This window comes from Pyricularia oryzae, chromosome 6, assembly GCF_000002495.2.
Source record: "Pyricularia oryzae 70-15 chromosome 6, whole genome shotgun sequence".
NCBI lineage: Eukaryota > Fungi > Ascomycota > Sordariomycetes > Magnaporthales > Pyriculariaceae > Pyricularia > Pyricularia oryzae.
The window spans coordinates 1,161,117-1,177,473 of NC_017853.1; the positions used below are offsets into that span (position 1 = coordinate 1,161,117).

The following is a 16,357-nucleotide window of genomic DNA, read 5'->3' on the forward strand; positions in this document are numbered from 1 at the left end:
CTACTCTTATCAAAATTGAATCGTCTCCTATTGGAGGTGTTGTTTCACGTGATTCCAGTCATCGAACGATTATCATGGAATTTTCCAGACGCCAGGCAACCAACCCATTTAATGCCCCGCCAAACAGGCTCACTTTCGCTTCCCTGCAATTGCTTGCTGTGGAACGCACCTAGAATGAATGGATACAAGACCCTGCCTCCAAATCTTTTCCGGGAACATCCAAGAATATTATGAGGCAGACAATTTCCACAGAGGAGCTATTGCACTTTCATGGCTCAGAATTTGTTGTCTTCAAAGCAACAGCTTTTCCTAAGACTTTCTTCCCTCTCATAGCTCATAGTTCATGCCAAAGAACGCCAAACGGTCTGAATGCATGCAGTACAGCAACCAACGCAGCCAACTGAAGAAACCGCGAGCATATGCATGCTTGTCTGAAAATCATTCATCATGTTGACGCCGTCTATAGTTAGACCCGCAGGCTATTTTTACGCTCTGGGAAACACCCCGGCCGTCAATCTCGCTCGTAATGTGCCGCCAGGCACTGACGCTGACATCCTCCTGCTCGGCTGCGGTGATGTGCGCAACATTCTCTACACGGCCTATGCCAACCAAGACAGTCGTATGCGAATTCCCAAAATCTGTTTATCTTGTCTTCTGAAACTTTATTCGAAATTGTTTTCTTAATCGGAAACGCATGGCTGACCGCTCGTCGCTCTCTGGGTAGTGCCTAGCAAATTCGATATCACGTGCTGCGATGTCGACGACTACATTCTCACCCGCAATATAATATTTCTTTCTTTCCTTGTCGACGAACTAAAGCCTAAGGACCACGGCAAGCTAAGGGATGTTTACTATCATCTTTATCTCAGTGGCTCATCCTTGGAGTTTTTGCGGGCACAAATCCAAAATCTTGCCGCAGAAGCCAAGTCGTGGAACTCGTGGCAGGAGAGCCGGTATGGCTCTGTCATCAAATTCTGCGATAGAGCTACTTTTGAGGCTTTTTGTTCCGTGATCAAGCTCATGTCTCAGTTGTTGGTACAAAGCGAACCTCCTGCTGCATACAAAAACAGCCTCGATGAGTCCAAGGCCGAGAAGGAAGCGCGCCATGGAGTCAACGGCAAAGTCCACACTAGTGTGCGTTCTGCCGCCCCGCTGGCTATACAGCCCGGCGCGGATACTCTTGAGGATCTCAAGATTTCGTTTGCGCACTTCTGGGAGCACGGAACCACCACCAAGCAAGACCCTGACAGTGGACCTACCGAACATGCCAATCCGATGTTTTCTGGTCCTCTTGGTCATGGTGACAGAGTCTTACATTATGCTACCGATCCTCTTCTAGGATTTCATCTTGCCACGGCTTATGCACATCTTGCGGAGGGGTCGCCACTATCAGGCTCGAGCAAGAGTGTGCAGGGTATATCAAGGGCTGCCGACGCAGCATTTGTCCAATTTCGAGCATGGGTTCGCGCGCTAGTCAGCCTGATCAGACGGGAATCCCTGGTCATTCGCCTTGTCAATGCAGACGCCTTGGCTTTATGTCACACTTTCCAACGCTGCAATGCTTCATCACGTAGTGAGCTCACAGCAAATATCTTCCGCTCTCAGCTCTGCACAAACAAGCTTGAGTTGGACCGGGACTGGTATGGCCCAAAGGTAGCCGAAGCCTCGGCAGCACCGATTTTGTTTGACGCTATCGATTCATCCAATCTGTCCGACCACCTCGGTGTGCTCAACATTGTCATGTCATCCGGTCCGCTTCTCAAGAGCCGCCCATGGTCCGCACTTTCGACCGAGTCTCTTGCGAGCGTTACTGCCGAAGGCAAGAGCTACTTTGAGGAGCTTCTATGTGGCGAAACTCTGGCTGTGGGTGCAGCCCTTGGTCTCACCGTCTCGGAGTACTGGACCAACACGACAGTCACAAGCGACGTGCAGGAAGCACTCGGCACCGCCCTCAGCGCAGAGAAGAATGTCAAGATGTTCCCCTACCGTATGACGTGGGTCCTCGACTCACAATTTGCTTGCCGCGGTGACTTGCCTCCGTTACCAGTCAAGATGGACGTTCAAGGGGCAGTGGCAATCATTTGGCACGCATATCTCAGCATGTTTCAGCAGGAGAATGCACAAGAGCTCCTCAGAGGCTCAATCGAGCAGCGCAAAAGGAAACTACAGAGCGCAGCTATGCCATGCTACCATCGTGGTACGTTTGTGGCTTTCGTCAAGGCTCTCGCAGCTCGGGTTCAGACAGACTGGGCAAAGGTATGCAAAGAAATCCTAGAGCGGGTCTACAAGGACACTTCAATTATGATGGGCAACAACTACTCTCAAGAACTCGCCGCGCAGATGCATATTCAAGGCCTGCATACGGAGCCATGGCTCAGAAGCGAGATCAGGCCCTCGAAGTTTCAGAACGGCCCCAGCTTCGCCGGGTGGAAGAACATCCCAGAAGTGATTGCGGTATCTCTCGTTATTCCAGTCGAGAAACTGAAGAAATTGTTTGTCGGTCTGCCGATGCAACGTTCTGCACTTCCTCTCCAAGCAACCATCAAATCTAGTCAAGGTCAATGGACCAACTACTTTGGCGACTTGCAGCTTGGCTTCGGCAAAGTCGAAATCCATGGAGCACCAGACGGTGATGATTTTGCCATTGCAATCAGCGCCCCAGAGGGTGAGGGGGGATGGAATGGAAATTTGCCAGTTGTAGCTTCGTTCTACTGTCCCACTGCCGCCCTGCAAGTCGAGCCTCAGACAGCTCAGATCAGTCTTGATGTTCAGCCCACCTTGCAAGCAATTCAGACATTTGCAGGAAAACCTGGAAGCCCTATGCAAATATTTCAGACAGTCACCAGGAATGCATCTGCAGTCTTCTTTACACGGTACCTACCGAATCAGGACGCCCACCCAATCTATTCAGGTAGCCTGGCTACCGGATCACCAAACGCAGAATGCGACACGTCTGTCTCCTTAAGACTTGATGTTAATGGTAATACAGGCAAGGCGGCTTCCTTGACTGGGCGTGTTAATATCACTGATGACGATGGCATGAGACTTCTCTCGGAGAAAGTGCCCATTTATCTTCGCCAGACAACACCGTTCATCATTGAGGTAGTTTTTGGTGATGATGACAAGGTATACCATTTACAGTTTACCCTGCCGGTCGACAAGGAGGGATCCAAGACTCGAATAGCACGGAAGTCATCATACGTCGAAGTTGTCGCACCTGTTTCCAACCCAATCGCATCATCGCAACTACAAGATTTCATCACCCCCATGACCCTGACTTCCGATTTATCAGTGCCAACCATTGTGTCAGGGGCACTGCCCTACGTCAACCTCGACACTCTACCAGTTCTAGACATTTCGGACAAGGGCGCACTGCGATGGCTTCTCACGCTGGCCTCGCACACATTCAGCAGCCGGGAGCGCCGCATCCGGGAACGCATCATGTCCGACACCAAAACCGTGCCGGCGGTAGAGGCGCTCCGCACAAACTTCAAGGAATCCCTCTTCACCATGTTCATGTTGTCATCTGGTCTTCAGGGTGATCAGACGGGTCTTTTTGCAATCGAGCGCGCGGGCAGCGACGGGCCCGGCAGCGGCTCGGTGCAGATGCTCGTGGCCGTGTCTGCCCTCCGCCTGGATGCAGCTTCGGCCGGCGTCGTGGCGGATGCGGCCGTATTGCCCTTGACTCGCACCATAGTGGCCGGGGACGTGGACCTGCGCGCCTTCCTCGCCATGCTTCCCAGCTTCCAGGTCTGCTATGTGTCGGCCGACGATGCCGAGCTCGCACTCTGGCGTAAGGTGCTGCCGGCGCTGGCGGAACGCTGTCGGACGTGGTCTCACGGCGAGGACTGCGAGTACAAGGCCCCCGATGCGACGATACCCCTGCCTGGAGAGCACGGGCAGCACGGGGGTGGTAGCGCGGTGGTCTGTTCCTGCGGCAGGGGGAAGCTTCCCGAGGCGTTTGTCGCGCTCCCTGAGTGGGATTCGACGGCCGCCCAGTACGCGACGCGGATCGCTATCAGTCCGCTGTTTGCCGTGCCGTTTGTTGAAGAGGTCGTCGACAAGGCCGTGGTTGAGGCGCTCAAGAGAAAAGCCGAGGACCTCGACATGGCGGACATAGTGGATAAGTGCCCAACGTGCGGCAGGCCCGAAGGTCCGCAGCAGAAGCTAAACCGGTGCAAGGCGTGCTTGGAGGTCAAGTACTGCTCTGTTGATTGCCAGCGGGCCGACTGGAAGACAAGGCACAAGCGCGAGTGCCAGACTGCGCAGTCTTGAGGGTGTGGGGTGTAGATGTGGGCATGATCTAATGAATACGACAGTTTTGTGTCACCACCTGCTCTCCTCTTTTTTTTTTTTTTTTTTTTTTTGCATGAAAGCAGCAATAGCGTCCTGTGCATCTACAAAATAAAGTGGTGTGAGCTTTGTGCGGAGGGAAGCAAATCGGTATACTCCTATTCGATGGCCGAGTCTTCTCAGGATGCAAAGTCCTTTTCGATGCCAGGCTGGAAGGAAGCTTTCCGATGCGCCAAGTCAACGCCTACCCAGAAACCGAAGAGGCAAGCTTATCTGACAAGTCTTGATACGTGGGGAGTCTGACTAGTCTGAGTCTAGAAACGAGAGTCGTCTAGCCCACTTCTGGGAAGCTCGGGCGAATAAGTGTTTATCCATCCTCTTCAGATTAAGACTAAGACTGAGACTATTTCCACACCGAGGGCGTCAACTTTCAGTAAGGCTGCGGGTGGCAACCCATCACACTTGGTTACCAATGGCAAGTCATGATGCCATGGCGCCCTTCGAGGTACTGTACCTACAGACTGTCAAAGTTGGCCAGTGACACCCTCCCAGGCTTGATTTGTGTAACATGCCGGCAAGACTAAACCACCTTGCAACCAATGACCACAATCCCCGCGTATCAGACCCACATAGGTCACCTGTCGGGTTCGGGCGGACCTTTCCCCCTGACGCAGGAAGGGAATCCCAATCGTTCGGCATTGTCGATGCTACCCCGAACTGACGGCCTCTGCCGCCGAGCTTCTGACCGGTCAGGGCCCGGGTTCTGCGGCGCTCGCCGTTTTAACATTGTCTATGAGCCGCGCGTCTACTCGTTGCATCAACCGGAAGCGGGGGCCTCATTGTTACCTTTGGAAGTTGGTAAGACGGCCTTCGATTTCCCCGGCTCGGTATTCGGCCAGTGAGCAGTGAGAACAGGCACGAACTGTTGTATGTGAACTTGGCAGGAGAAAAATGTCTGGGATCACCCAGCCGGGAAGAATGTCAAGGATACCGAGTGGTCCTTTTTTCCCTTGTTTGAGAGCAAAAACTCCACGCCGAAGAAGAAAAAAAAAAAGAAAAAAAAAAAAGAGGGGAGGGGATGGAATGTACAGTATTAGTAGTTGCAACATTGGGCTCAAGCGACCGATCATGGCAAATCAAAACGGCGGTAGAACCACCGAGGGCCGAACGGGCCGTACGCCCTAGTGCGGTGGATAAGGATCCAATCTGGTCCTCATTCTGGGAGCGCAGAGGCCCGCTTGCAGTAGGCCGGGCTGAGACGAACGCCCCAGGCTATCCCTGGCTGTCTTTGTCACAATGGTAAATGATACTAATATCTATTTCCTTTCTTTATTCCCCGGGTTATTCCCCAGCTACCAGGTTTATGCGACAAGGGAGGGACAGAGATATGGCTTACTACTTGTAGGCTGTGCAAGGGTGGGTAAATATCCCGAGGTCAAGAGGAAATAGAGATTAATTTTCTCAAAGGGCAAATTCCGTAACAGACATTGGCTCCTGCTAGGGAAGGCTGGCTTGGTGGGCCCTAGACATCTTTTAGAAGAACAAAAAAACCTATGACTCAGAGTTTGATGGGTCTACTACGTAGAATGACTTATATTTCACCAGGCATTGCTATAATAAGACGACCAGATATATCAGACATGGGATCAAAGTTGGAGGGGGCAGTGCATTTTGTTCCTTTGGATCGACAACCTTGGGTTAAGTAAGGTAGGGTCGGGTGTGAGCACCTATTAAGTGCTGCTTCTTCATTTGATAGGCCAGAGTTTCTTGTGTCTGAATTGCAATTTTGGGATTGCTGCCCGATTTCCTTCTCGCGCTAAATCATAGTACACGACAGTTAGGGGACAGTTAGGGACAGTCAGGGGACAGTCAGGGGACAGTTAGGGGACAGTTAGGGAAGTAGGTTGATTCTACCGGTAATCTGTGATTTTTCTGTGGAAGGAACCGCCGGGTAAGTAGTATGATCATCCTACCAAGTCCTCGTAGAAGTAAGAAATGTAGCAATCCAGTACCCCTTTTGGACTTTCCTTTAAGCTTCTTGGCAAACCCAAAACGTAGAGTTAGCGGTCAAAATCCAGGGGTCGTTTTGGTATAGCCATACCTACAAAGTACAGCATGCTTGGGTAATCTGTATCCGTACTATGGTAGTTAGTGGAGTGGGTGGTTCAACCACCATATCATCTGATGATCATTGGCCAAATCAAGACAAGCCCTATGGGGCTTGAGCTCCACCCACAAACACCCTCAGCCAAACCGTCGGTTTTGAATGGAGTCTGGATTGATATTCCTGGGGGCTCACCTCCAATTCAAATCCAACTCCAGTCCACTGTAGACAGATCCCCGCACGCACACCACCACCCACTGTAATTCGCGAGGATCGCCCCTCAGCATAAGCGCCACCTGGATTCGCGCGCTTCGTCACGTCTGACATGGACAGATTGAACGTTTTTCACGATCAAATTATAATGTTAATATGTATTATCACACGATCCCTGGGATTTTACAGCAAGACGGAATAAAGAAGGAACAGGAGACCTCCCGAAATATAGCCGACCATGGCGCATCTCAACGACGTCACCTTTCTCAGCTGCTGCCTAATCCAAAATTGGCCATGTCAAGCTCTTTCTCTCTCTCACATACCTTGCTGGGCATGCTGGGGTTAGTTTTGCCTTTTTATTTTATTTTTTTATTTTACAGTAGCTTGAACTGTCATTGAAACTTTGGTACCTACGTACGGTACCTACCTAGGTAAGGTCGTTAGGTACCTTACCCATCTCACCTTTACCTTAACTTATCCATACTTTCTACAGCTGCGGCACGATATGATCCCATGTTATGCTGCTGCCGCCCCCCACATTTACCACGCACGCTGCCTGCACACTCCTGACACTTGAATGTCAATTTTAAATTAACCACGCAAAGCCACTCTCGCAGAGTTTATTTCTTTCTTTTATTTCCTCTAGCTTTTCACCCCTTTCTCTTCACCTTGAAAGGTCAAGCAGTCCAGGCGAGGCCCGCGGCATGCTGCCCCGATAAGAATTCCGAATCCGGCAATTGGCCGATTCCTTCTCCATTTCATTTGATTCATCCAACCCTGCATACAGTACAGTCGAGGGCCTTCCGTCGCTCCCGGAGTGGGTGCACGCCGCCAGGAGTGGATCAAGGCTTCCGGTGCCGTGCGGGTCGAAACTCGTTACTAGAGCTACAGTAGGTTAATGCACCTCACCAAGTAGGTAGGCAAAGCAAAGCTGTTCGTCAGTTGCAGACAGTACCTTGCGTATGGATTGTCTTCTCTGGTAGGCTAAGCGGCCTAGACCCTGACGGTTCAAAGGCCGAGATCTTTTCTTTTTTTGCTTTGAATTGCGAAGACAATCCATTTGTTTGATCCATATCACCGTGGAGAATATTCTCCCCCCTACTCAATTATTCATCAATTACTATTCTTTCCACTCATTTGTACTTTTGGGTGTTCATTTCCCACACCTCAGGGGCGTGCTCCAAGAAGTCGTTGAAAGACAGCCCTGTCGAAAACGGTAGTGGGGGTTTTGAAGGGCCCAGCCGCGTTAATCCAGGGAAGCTCTTTTTTTCTATCTCTGGATGCTTATATTCGTCATAACCTGGCTTTGCCTGCCTGTTCTGCCTATGCTGCCTATTGCCGTCTTGCTTGGTGTTGTAAGCGACTAGGTCATTTTCATATATGACTTTTTTTTCTTCTTTTTTTTTCCTTTTTCTCTTCATACATAGAAGCTCACACTCGGAAAAATGACCAGAGAAGAAACAAAGATGCCGGCCGTGGCAAGAAACGAGAAGAGTCGGAATAAGTCACTACTGGGCCTCGACGGCGTCTTTCGGCTTGACCCGACGACTTTAAGGTGTCAAAAAGACGCGACTCGCCAGCTTGATTTGAGCTCCGTACCAGTACAACAGCCGACGACCCGATATAGCTCCGAGATGACCAGCCAGGGCTCTTCCCTTCAAACGCTGAAATTTGTTCCGCCTGGAGGCCATCGGGCGTGCGCAAACTGCTCCATCGCAAAATCCAAGTGTATCACACCCGATGGCGCCACCAAGTGTGAACGGTAAGCGCCAATTCTTGGTGGGCTGCATGCATTGCTGAGAGGGGAAACTCTTGGGCCGTCACCTGTGTAACCATGCGACTAGATCAAATTCTGACAGTCATATATGTTGCTTCTCTCTCTAGCTGCCAAAGAATGAACAAGGAGTGCTTTGCCAAGTCAAAATCAACAAGAAAAAAGAAGCAATCCGCAGACTTATTAAGGTAAGTATTTACAAGTCAAGTCACCCACCTAGGTTCATGCAATCTGCATTTGCGTATAATCTCACCTATCTATCAGATAAAAAAACAGAGCTGACCACCTGCCATATTCAGCCCCCTGGATGGAGGCCCAGGACCAGTCAGGAAGCCGCGTTCAAGGCAGCCTTCTGCCTCACCATCCAACACGTCCCGTCGCCGTGATGAAACTCACTCATCAAGACGCCCTAGCGTTGGCGTCAGCACAGCGAGCCATGCTGAAAGGCAAGTGAGTGATATGTCGACGCCACCGTCGCCAACATCCCAACAACCGTTGAACGAACCAGTTTCGCGCCAGCCTCAGCACAAGGAACCTGCATCGGCGTCTGGTGTCATAGATGCATTCTTTGAACAAAATCCGAGCGTGGCGGCAGACGCCGACAACCTCGTGGTGTTCTACAGGAGGTATCAGGAACAGCACTGTCCCATGCTAGTGGGACATACAGAGGCTGCGAGCCTTCGTCGAGAGAACGATGTGCTTTTCATGGCTATTCTCATGGCAGGAAGCTTCCACGACCACTCGCAGCAGGAGCGTATTGCAAGCTGCTGCGTTGATTTGATCATGGAGAACATCCAACAACAGGAGAAGAGGAATTTTAAGCTACTAGAGGGGATTAATTGCTTTCTGGCTTGGTACACTTTTATCCCCCCCCCCCCCCCTATCTCACCGGCCTCCCCACTTCCAATAGAAAATTTCCATCAAAAGCAGCAACTTTTCTAACAAACTCGTGTAACTGGCCAGGTCCCATGGAATGAAACACAACGGCTCCCTGCTCACAAACGTGCTCCGATCGACGGTGACCCTGGCGGCGGAGGTTCAACATGGCTTGACACCTCCGATTGCTCAAATCGACCCTGCCATGACTAGGGACGAACGAGGAGCCGTAATAATGATAGAGGAGCGTACATGGGAGAGCTATGTCGAAGAATGCCGGGGCTTGGCACGCTGCTACTTCATTGTTAGTGTCATCGGCCAGCTGACGAGGCCTTGCGCGATAATGACCCAGAAAATGCAATGGTCCCAGCAGCTAGAACAGGCTTGCACCGTACTTGAGGGTCAAGAAGCAGACGCAGACGCGTGTCTTGTTGCCGCCCTGGCCAGACTTGTGCACGTTGCCGAGAAGATGACCGCGCCGTGCGGTGGTCTTGAACAAGGTTCGAGTAACCAGACATTTATTGATGCCGACAATGCGGAGATGCTGTTCGGCGATTTCATCAGCCGTTTGCCCCAGGCATTGCAGTGTTCAAGTCAGTCTTTATTTCACCACACTGTCCTGAATCCTTCCCCTGTATTCATTGCTGTGGAAATCTCGCTCAGACCAATAATTGTACTAATAGTCTCCTTGTTTCCAATGATAGACTTCTTCAGATTACACCTACACACCGTCGAAATATTGATTCACAAGTTGAGCATCCCTAATAACACAACTCCCAGCAGACCAGTCTTAATATCCAAGACAAGGTCGCAGCCAGAACTTCAGCTACGGTGTATCCAGGCAGTTTCGGCTTTTAGCGACATCTTCTATTCCATAGCACCGGCATTCTATGTGTGCCTTCCCTCTACAATATGGACACAGTTGCACCAAATCAGCTGCGCGGTATCCACCATCGCTGGTGCACCACAGTTGGGATGGTCCGCGGAATTTCTACCCGCCACGGTCTTGCCAGAACACCATCGACAGCGGCTGGTGGCCAACTTCGAGCAAGCCAGCGTCGTGCTGTCGACCATGAGGCCGGAAGTGAGAACCAATGGCACTCTGTTCGACGCCTGGGCTGCCGATTCGAGGTCGCAGTCGTCCACGTCCAGCTTCGGGTGGTGCATGTACGACCGCCTACTCGCAGCCCTGGCTGAGAATGACAACACGTCTCTGGGGTTTGCGATGGGTATGATGAGGCAACAGCTGCCGATGCCTAACTCGCCTCAGACGCCACAAGTCCCACAGCCCATCACGACCCCATCAAACATCCAGCAAACACAACACCAACTGCACAGTCAGGGGTTCGATGAGCTAGCCGTTCAACACGACCCGGGAATCTGGTCTGGCGTAACTGCGGGCGATTGGAACCCATGGCTCGACGACGCGTCGTCTGCCGCCTTCCTCGATGTCTCGGCGCAGAACTTTGACCGGGGCCAACGGCTCCAGAATCCCCGTACGACGCCCGAGGAACAACCGGGTGAGGCTTCATATTTGCTCTGGGAAGGTGTCGAGCAGTGGTGGCCGCAGCCGACGGGTCCACCCTGAGAGCTGATCCTCAATCCTCCTCTTAGAGCGGAATACGTTGTTACCAAGATAAGTGGCCTTCTTGGCCTTATCATTCATGCAACCGTAATGGTTCATACAAAGACAAGCTGTATCACAAAAACGGATGATGTAGCATAACATTAAGGTTTGCAATGACTACCTACATATCAAGGCCAAAAAAAGAGACTGGCTAAATACATGAAGCCTTGTACGTGTCGCATATAAACAGACAACATACCACACATAAAAGTGATGTATTTTAGTTGATTGGAAATGCTGCTGATGGAACAGCAAGTATCTCATCAATTACTGGTACCGATACTTGAAGTTTGGTCATTGAATACATGTCTTTCCTCTGATAGTTGGCTATCTTGCTCCCTCAAATATATACAGATTTGATGCATAAACAACAGATTCTGGGAACAAGGACCAGCTGCTGGATCTTGGCAAATCTCGAGAAAGGCACAACGACACTTCTCCATAAACCCATTGGTTCGGCTGTAAGCCAGAACTTCAAAGAACCCCACTTAGTGATCATCCGTTGCACACCATGAGCAAAAAGATACCGAATGACAATTCATAATTAGACTTCCGCAACTATTTGGAAAAGAGACAAAAAGCATGAAGGACAGAAATGCAACAGACTTGAGTATGAAATGAAGACGAGCTCTCCATGAGCGTATATGGTATGTCATGTGGATTGTAAGGCGAAAATAAAGCCTCAAGCAGTTCCAACATAACCAGACCGACAGCACCTAACAACAACGAAATAAACAAAAACAACAAAATAATGCGCCTCCTCAACGTTCGCACGGGCGACATCACCCCTTTCCCCTCATCCTTGCGCCCGCCACCATACGCAGCGCTCTCGCACCTCCACGGTCCCGAGGAGATCTCGTTCCAACAATGGGCGACGCTGCCCCGCGCGACGCTCAAGGCGCGCGCCGCCTACTTCAAGATCAAGCGGGCACGCGTGCAGGCTATCTCGGACGGGCTGGAGTGGGTCTTTGTCGACTCCGTCTGCGTCGACGGGTCGTCGCCCGCTGAGGCCTCCGAGGCCGTCAACGAGGCGTGGGCCGTCTTCGCCGGCGCCGCCACTTGCTACGCACACCTCGACGACATCGCCCAGCCCGTCCTCGGCGCCAGCCTCGAGTCTGCCCTGCGCACGAGCCGCTGGTTCGGAAGGGGCTGGACGCTGATGGAACTGGTCGCCAGCAGGGACGTTGTCTTTTACAGCACCGGGTGGGAGGTGCTCGGGACCAGGCGTGGGTTGGCGGGCGTCATCTCCACCCTGACGGGGATCGACGAGGCGGTCTTGGCGGGGAAGGACGAGGTCGGTACGGTGAGCGTGTCGAGGAAGATGAGCTGGGCGGCTGGGAGGAGGACGACCAGGGCGGAGGACGCGGCGTACTGCCTGCTGGGGCTGTTTGGCGTCAACATGCCGCTGATGTACGGCGAGGGCAGGACTTGTGCGTTTCGGAGGCTGCAGGAGGAGATCTTGAGGGCGCATCCTCTGGACCACACATTGTTCGCTTGGGGCGAGCGGATCGTCAGGGAGAGGGTAGACCGGTTGCCTCAGGAGGCCCTGCTGGACGGAACGGAGACGCTCAAGTGGAGAGACGACCGGCAGCTGCTGCCGCTGTTGGCCGATTCGCCAGATCAGTTCGCCGGGTCCGCAGATCTGGTGCCCATGACCGTCGCGGCCGAAATGTTTTACTACGGGAATGACGTCGACGCATCATCAGAAGGAAAGGCAAACACCGACGCCGTACTGCCTTCCGTTTCCGGAAGGGGTGTACTCATCGAAACACCCACCACCGACCCAGATGCAGTGCTTTACCCATGGCGAGGGCACAGGATATCCCAACTCCGTTGGGGAAAGCTAGTAGTCCTATTCTGCCACCGCAGGGACGACCCGTACGAGCAGTTCGCCGTCGCGCTGACGCCCACGGGGCCCGCTTCGTACGCTCGCGCGCCGGAGCTCCTGGTGGGCAATTTCACCCAGCACATCTGGCAGCGGACGTCGAGCATACGGATGCTCGTGCGACCGGACCCGGGCGTCCCGTCCCTCGCCCACGGCGACCTCGTGCTCCGCCGCTGGGTGGTGGGCAACAACGAGGAGCTCCTCTCGGGCGCATTTCCATGCGTGCCGAGCCATCATTTCTCGAGCAACGAGGGCATCCTGCGTGTCAATGGTTCTGCGTCGGGCAAGCTGCTGTGGTCCATGTCGGCCCTGTCCGAGACGGAAACGCTCGCGACCTTCATCACCCGCCGACCCTCGACCGGTCCTACCGCGCTCGGCCCAACCGCCATCACCTTCTACCCGCTCTCGAGCCAAATCGCCAGCGAGACTTGCGACGCCGACGGGACCATCTGGCTGCCGCACCCGGGCTCTGAGTCGGGAACCCTGGCGCTGGCCGAGGAGGCCACCATCGACAAAGCTGTGTGCACCCATGTCTTCAAGACGCCGAGCGACACGTGGATCTCACCTGGTGTTGGCAACATGCTGCCTCTAATTACGGTGCGGGTGGACAGGATCTGGATCGTGGAGGGTCGTGTAGCGATTGATGTTGTTGACGTAGTGGCCCCGTATCCAGTGGGATCGCCCTTCAAGGGGACGTTGCCTCGCGAGACCTTCACCGCGATCAGGTAAGGCGTTTGGCAGACCGCTCAAGTCAGGTCAACTCATCAAACATCATTAGTAATGCACGCGGAGCGACAAGAAGAGCAATGGCGACGCGTTGAACGTATGTCTATACCCTTGATTATGTCGCTGCTGAGAAATAACTACAACAACCACCTTGGCAGCCAGCTCGCCGTTCCCGGGTTCTGAGATCGGGTAAGAAGCCGCCGGCGAGCGCTACCAGACATGAGCCCTTCCACCAAGTCCCGATCCACCACTGAAAGGACGTACTAGGATCATGATGTGGAGCCACACCTTCACACTGACGAGAGTAATAGGTTACATATACACAGATGCCTTCCTCCCGTCCACAGATGCGGTCAAGGCAAACAACTTGGCACGCGCGCATCACAGAGGGACAAACAATCCCCACAGCACCGGGATGGAAGAATCGCTTCATCGCGACTCTGCGTGGTGCAAGCGCCGCACCAATGACCCCCGAGGAAACGCCATCTAACAGAGAACACAGAAACTGACACCCATTGTTCATGCACCCAAGCACTTTGGATTATGACAGGGCAAAGATTGGGGAAAAGGAGATAAGAAAAGAGAAACACAGGAAGTTGCTGGTAGATGTCGAGATTGGATATCAAAAGGCTGGAAATAAACGTGACCGGGGTTGGAAAGTCGAGTTCGAACTGTCGCCGGGTGGTGAAAGTTAAAGTAATCAAATGAATGTATTGCATGCCGCCATGCCGGGTGAATTTTGCGGGTCCGATATGTTCAAAAGTTGGTTGTGACCAACCGACTCGATGCCCAGTCGGATTTTTATTTTATTTTGGGAGTTGCAACACCGTCAAATTCTTCCCAGAGAAATGCTTCCGCCAAACTCGATAGTAGTAGGTGCGAAACGCCGAATATGCCCGATGGTCAATAAAGTACACTTTGTCGTTCTTCGTGATCGGAAAACATTTCAAGCGTTGGTGACCTGTGATACAGTTAGTATATGATCATAGAGTGCCGTGACTTTCGTGTCGGGATTCAAAGTTGCTTACCCGAAGGATTCTCCTCGAGTAGTCTTGATTGTCCGCGATGCTGCCGTCGCTCATCCTCCTTTGAGCCATCTGGGGATCCATCCTCGAGTCCGTGAGCGAGACGCCCCCGCTGCTGCTTGGCGGCTTGTTGCCATGGATGAAAGCATTTACAGCAGCGTTGCGTCGATGCTCCTCTTCGAGTGCCTGGTTACGACGCTTGCGGTAGAAGAACCAAGCACCACCAGCAATGGCCGCCAGGGCAACAACACCAACAACAACACCTGCAGCAATGCCTGCCGTGTTGCTTCCGCTGCTTTGTGGAGGGGCCGAGGGAGTCGAAGACGGAGCAGCACTGGAAACGACAGGCTTCGGTGCGTCGGTTTGAGTGTTGTTTTTGGTTTCGTCGGGCATATAATCAACGCCGTATGCCTGCTTGCCTGTGTTATAGATGGTCCAAACCTTGTCTCCTCCGCCTGTGAATTGTGATTCTGGTTAGCCTGATTCGGGATACATTTGTTTTCAGAGTGACTTCACATACAAGCTTCTTGGCCATAGCCTGTACAAGCAGCGTTGCAATCCTTGTCGTCGACGAGTGATGACTTTGGTGGGTATTTGTCGCCACACCAACATTCATTTCCCCTAATCGTTCCACCGACGTCCTTTCCAAGCTTGGTATTGCAAATGGCCTTGGGGCATGAGTCTCTCGAGTTATACTCAACAGTCTGGACGAATGTAAGATCTCCTGCGGATGAGAAGCAGCCCTGGACACGGGGATCGTTGGCGACAGGTCGCTCCGAGGGCCTTTGCACGGCCCATACTGACGGAGTAGCACGAGGCACCAGTACTGGTGTCCCAACTGCTGCACCCGACACGGCGCAAAGGAGTGCTGCTCCAGAGGCGATGATAAAGGATTTCATTTTGTCAAGTCAAGGCGATTTTCGAGTCGTTTCGATTGCGACGCCGAATTGTTCGTTGAGAAACCGTTTGTGATGGTTAAAATGATCGGAATTTGAAGAGATACGATTCACTCTTCTGGAGGATGAAGATTGTCTTTGTTGAAAGTCTTTCGCGTTGGGCTCGTGGCCTCACTGCGTCAGACAATCGGGTTGTGTCCGGAAGGAAATTCACCCCAATTGATGAAAGGAAAAAAAAAGTGGTACGGGACCAAGGACAAAGATGGTTGTTGGTCGAAGAAAGATGCCTTGTCAACACGTTCGATTGTCGAGCGTGTTTATTGCCGGCTGGTTTCGATGCCGTTCGAGGTTGGGAAAACTCGGGTCGACCGGTCGTTCGATTTTTGCTCGCTCCCTTTGTGGAGACTCGTTTAGTGGCTAGACATTGAAAACCGAATTCCACGTCCTTTTCGACAGAAATTGACACCTCCCTCTTGTTGAAAAGCTGAAAGTGAGAAAGGGAGTAGAGAGTGACAGCGGTGGGAAACGAGAAAAGTCAAAGGAGCGAAAGAGGGCGTCGATAACGAGTGACTGTGTGTGGGTAGGGAGTGGGCTTGTTTTGTTGAAAGAATAGAAAAAAAGTGAGAGGAAAGAGGGAGGGAGCAAGCGCACCGTGCGTTTCTAGGTGCTCTTTGCTGCTGACTTGCCGTGAGCAGACTGGATCAGGAGTTCTTTGGGCCACACGCCCGAAGAGCGGGAAATTGCATCGATGGGGTCAAGCGGGTCAATCGGTAATCCACCTTCTGGCATTCCCTGGGCTCTTACTCTTGGAGTTTCTTTTGATTGTGCTACATGTTTCGCTCCCGCAAAGAAAATGCGAAATGGTACATGTAGGCAATCTTTCCGCTACCTTTGCTATTTCTACCAGACTTGGTCAGGTCCCCCACTTGAAATAGCCT

General features: G+C 52.3%; 4 protein-coding genes across 4 annotated transcripts; 3 read left to right on the forward strand and 1 right to left on the reverse strand.

Annotated features, from left to right (window-relative positions):
- Positions 1–130: 130 nt before the first annotated feature.
- Positions 131–5,955, forward strand: MGG_04327 (uncharacterized protein). Its single transcript, XM_003719432.1, has 2 exons — positions 131–619; positions 725–5,955. The coding sequence occupies exons 1-2, from the start codon at positions 448–450 to the stop codon at positions 4,273–4,275; spliced, it is 3,723 nt and encodes a 1,240-aa protein (XP_003719480.1). The 5' UTR covers positions 131–447; the 3' UTR covers positions 4,276–5,955.
- Positions 5,956–6,999: 1,044 nt separating this feature from the next.
- MGG_04326 (uncharacterized protein) lies at positions 7,000–11,367 on the forward strand. Its single transcript, XM_003719433.1, has 6 exons — positions 7,000–7,041; positions 7,104–8,372; positions 8,495–8,572; positions 8,684–9,238; positions 9,348–9,853; positions 9,965–11,367. The coding sequence occupies exons 2-6, from the start codon at positions 8,056–8,058 to the stop codon at positions 10,846–10,848; spliced, it is 2,340 nt and encodes a 779-aa protein (XP_003719481.1). The 5' UTR covers positions 7,000–7,041; positions 7,104–8,055; the 3' UTR covers positions 10,849–11,367.
- A 271-nt stretch (positions 11,368–11,638) lies between these two features.
- On the forward strand, positions 11,639–13,988 carry MGG_12213 (HET domain-containing protein; the record flags this gene model as incomplete). Its single annotated transcript, XM_003719434.1, has 2 exons — positions 11,639–13,497; positions 13,766–13,988. The coding sequence occupies 2 exons, from the start codon at positions 11,639–11,641 to the stop codon at positions 13,986–13,988; spliced, it is 2,082 nt and encodes a 693-aa protein (XP_003719482.1).
- Positions 13,602–16,157, reverse strand: MGG_04325 (uncharacterized protein). The gene is made up of 3 exons (XM_003719435.1): positions 15,044–16,157; positions 14,527–14,978; positions 13,602–14,459 (listed from the first exon to the last, which is right to left on the reverse strand). The coding sequence occupies exons 1-3, from the start codon at positions 15,420–15,422 to the stop codon at positions 14,445–14,447; spliced, it is 846 nt and encodes a 281-aa protein (XP_003719483.1). The 5' UTR covers positions 15,423–16,157; the 3' UTR covers positions 13,602–14,444.
- Between the last annotated feature and the right edge of the window lie 200 nt (positions 16,158–16,357).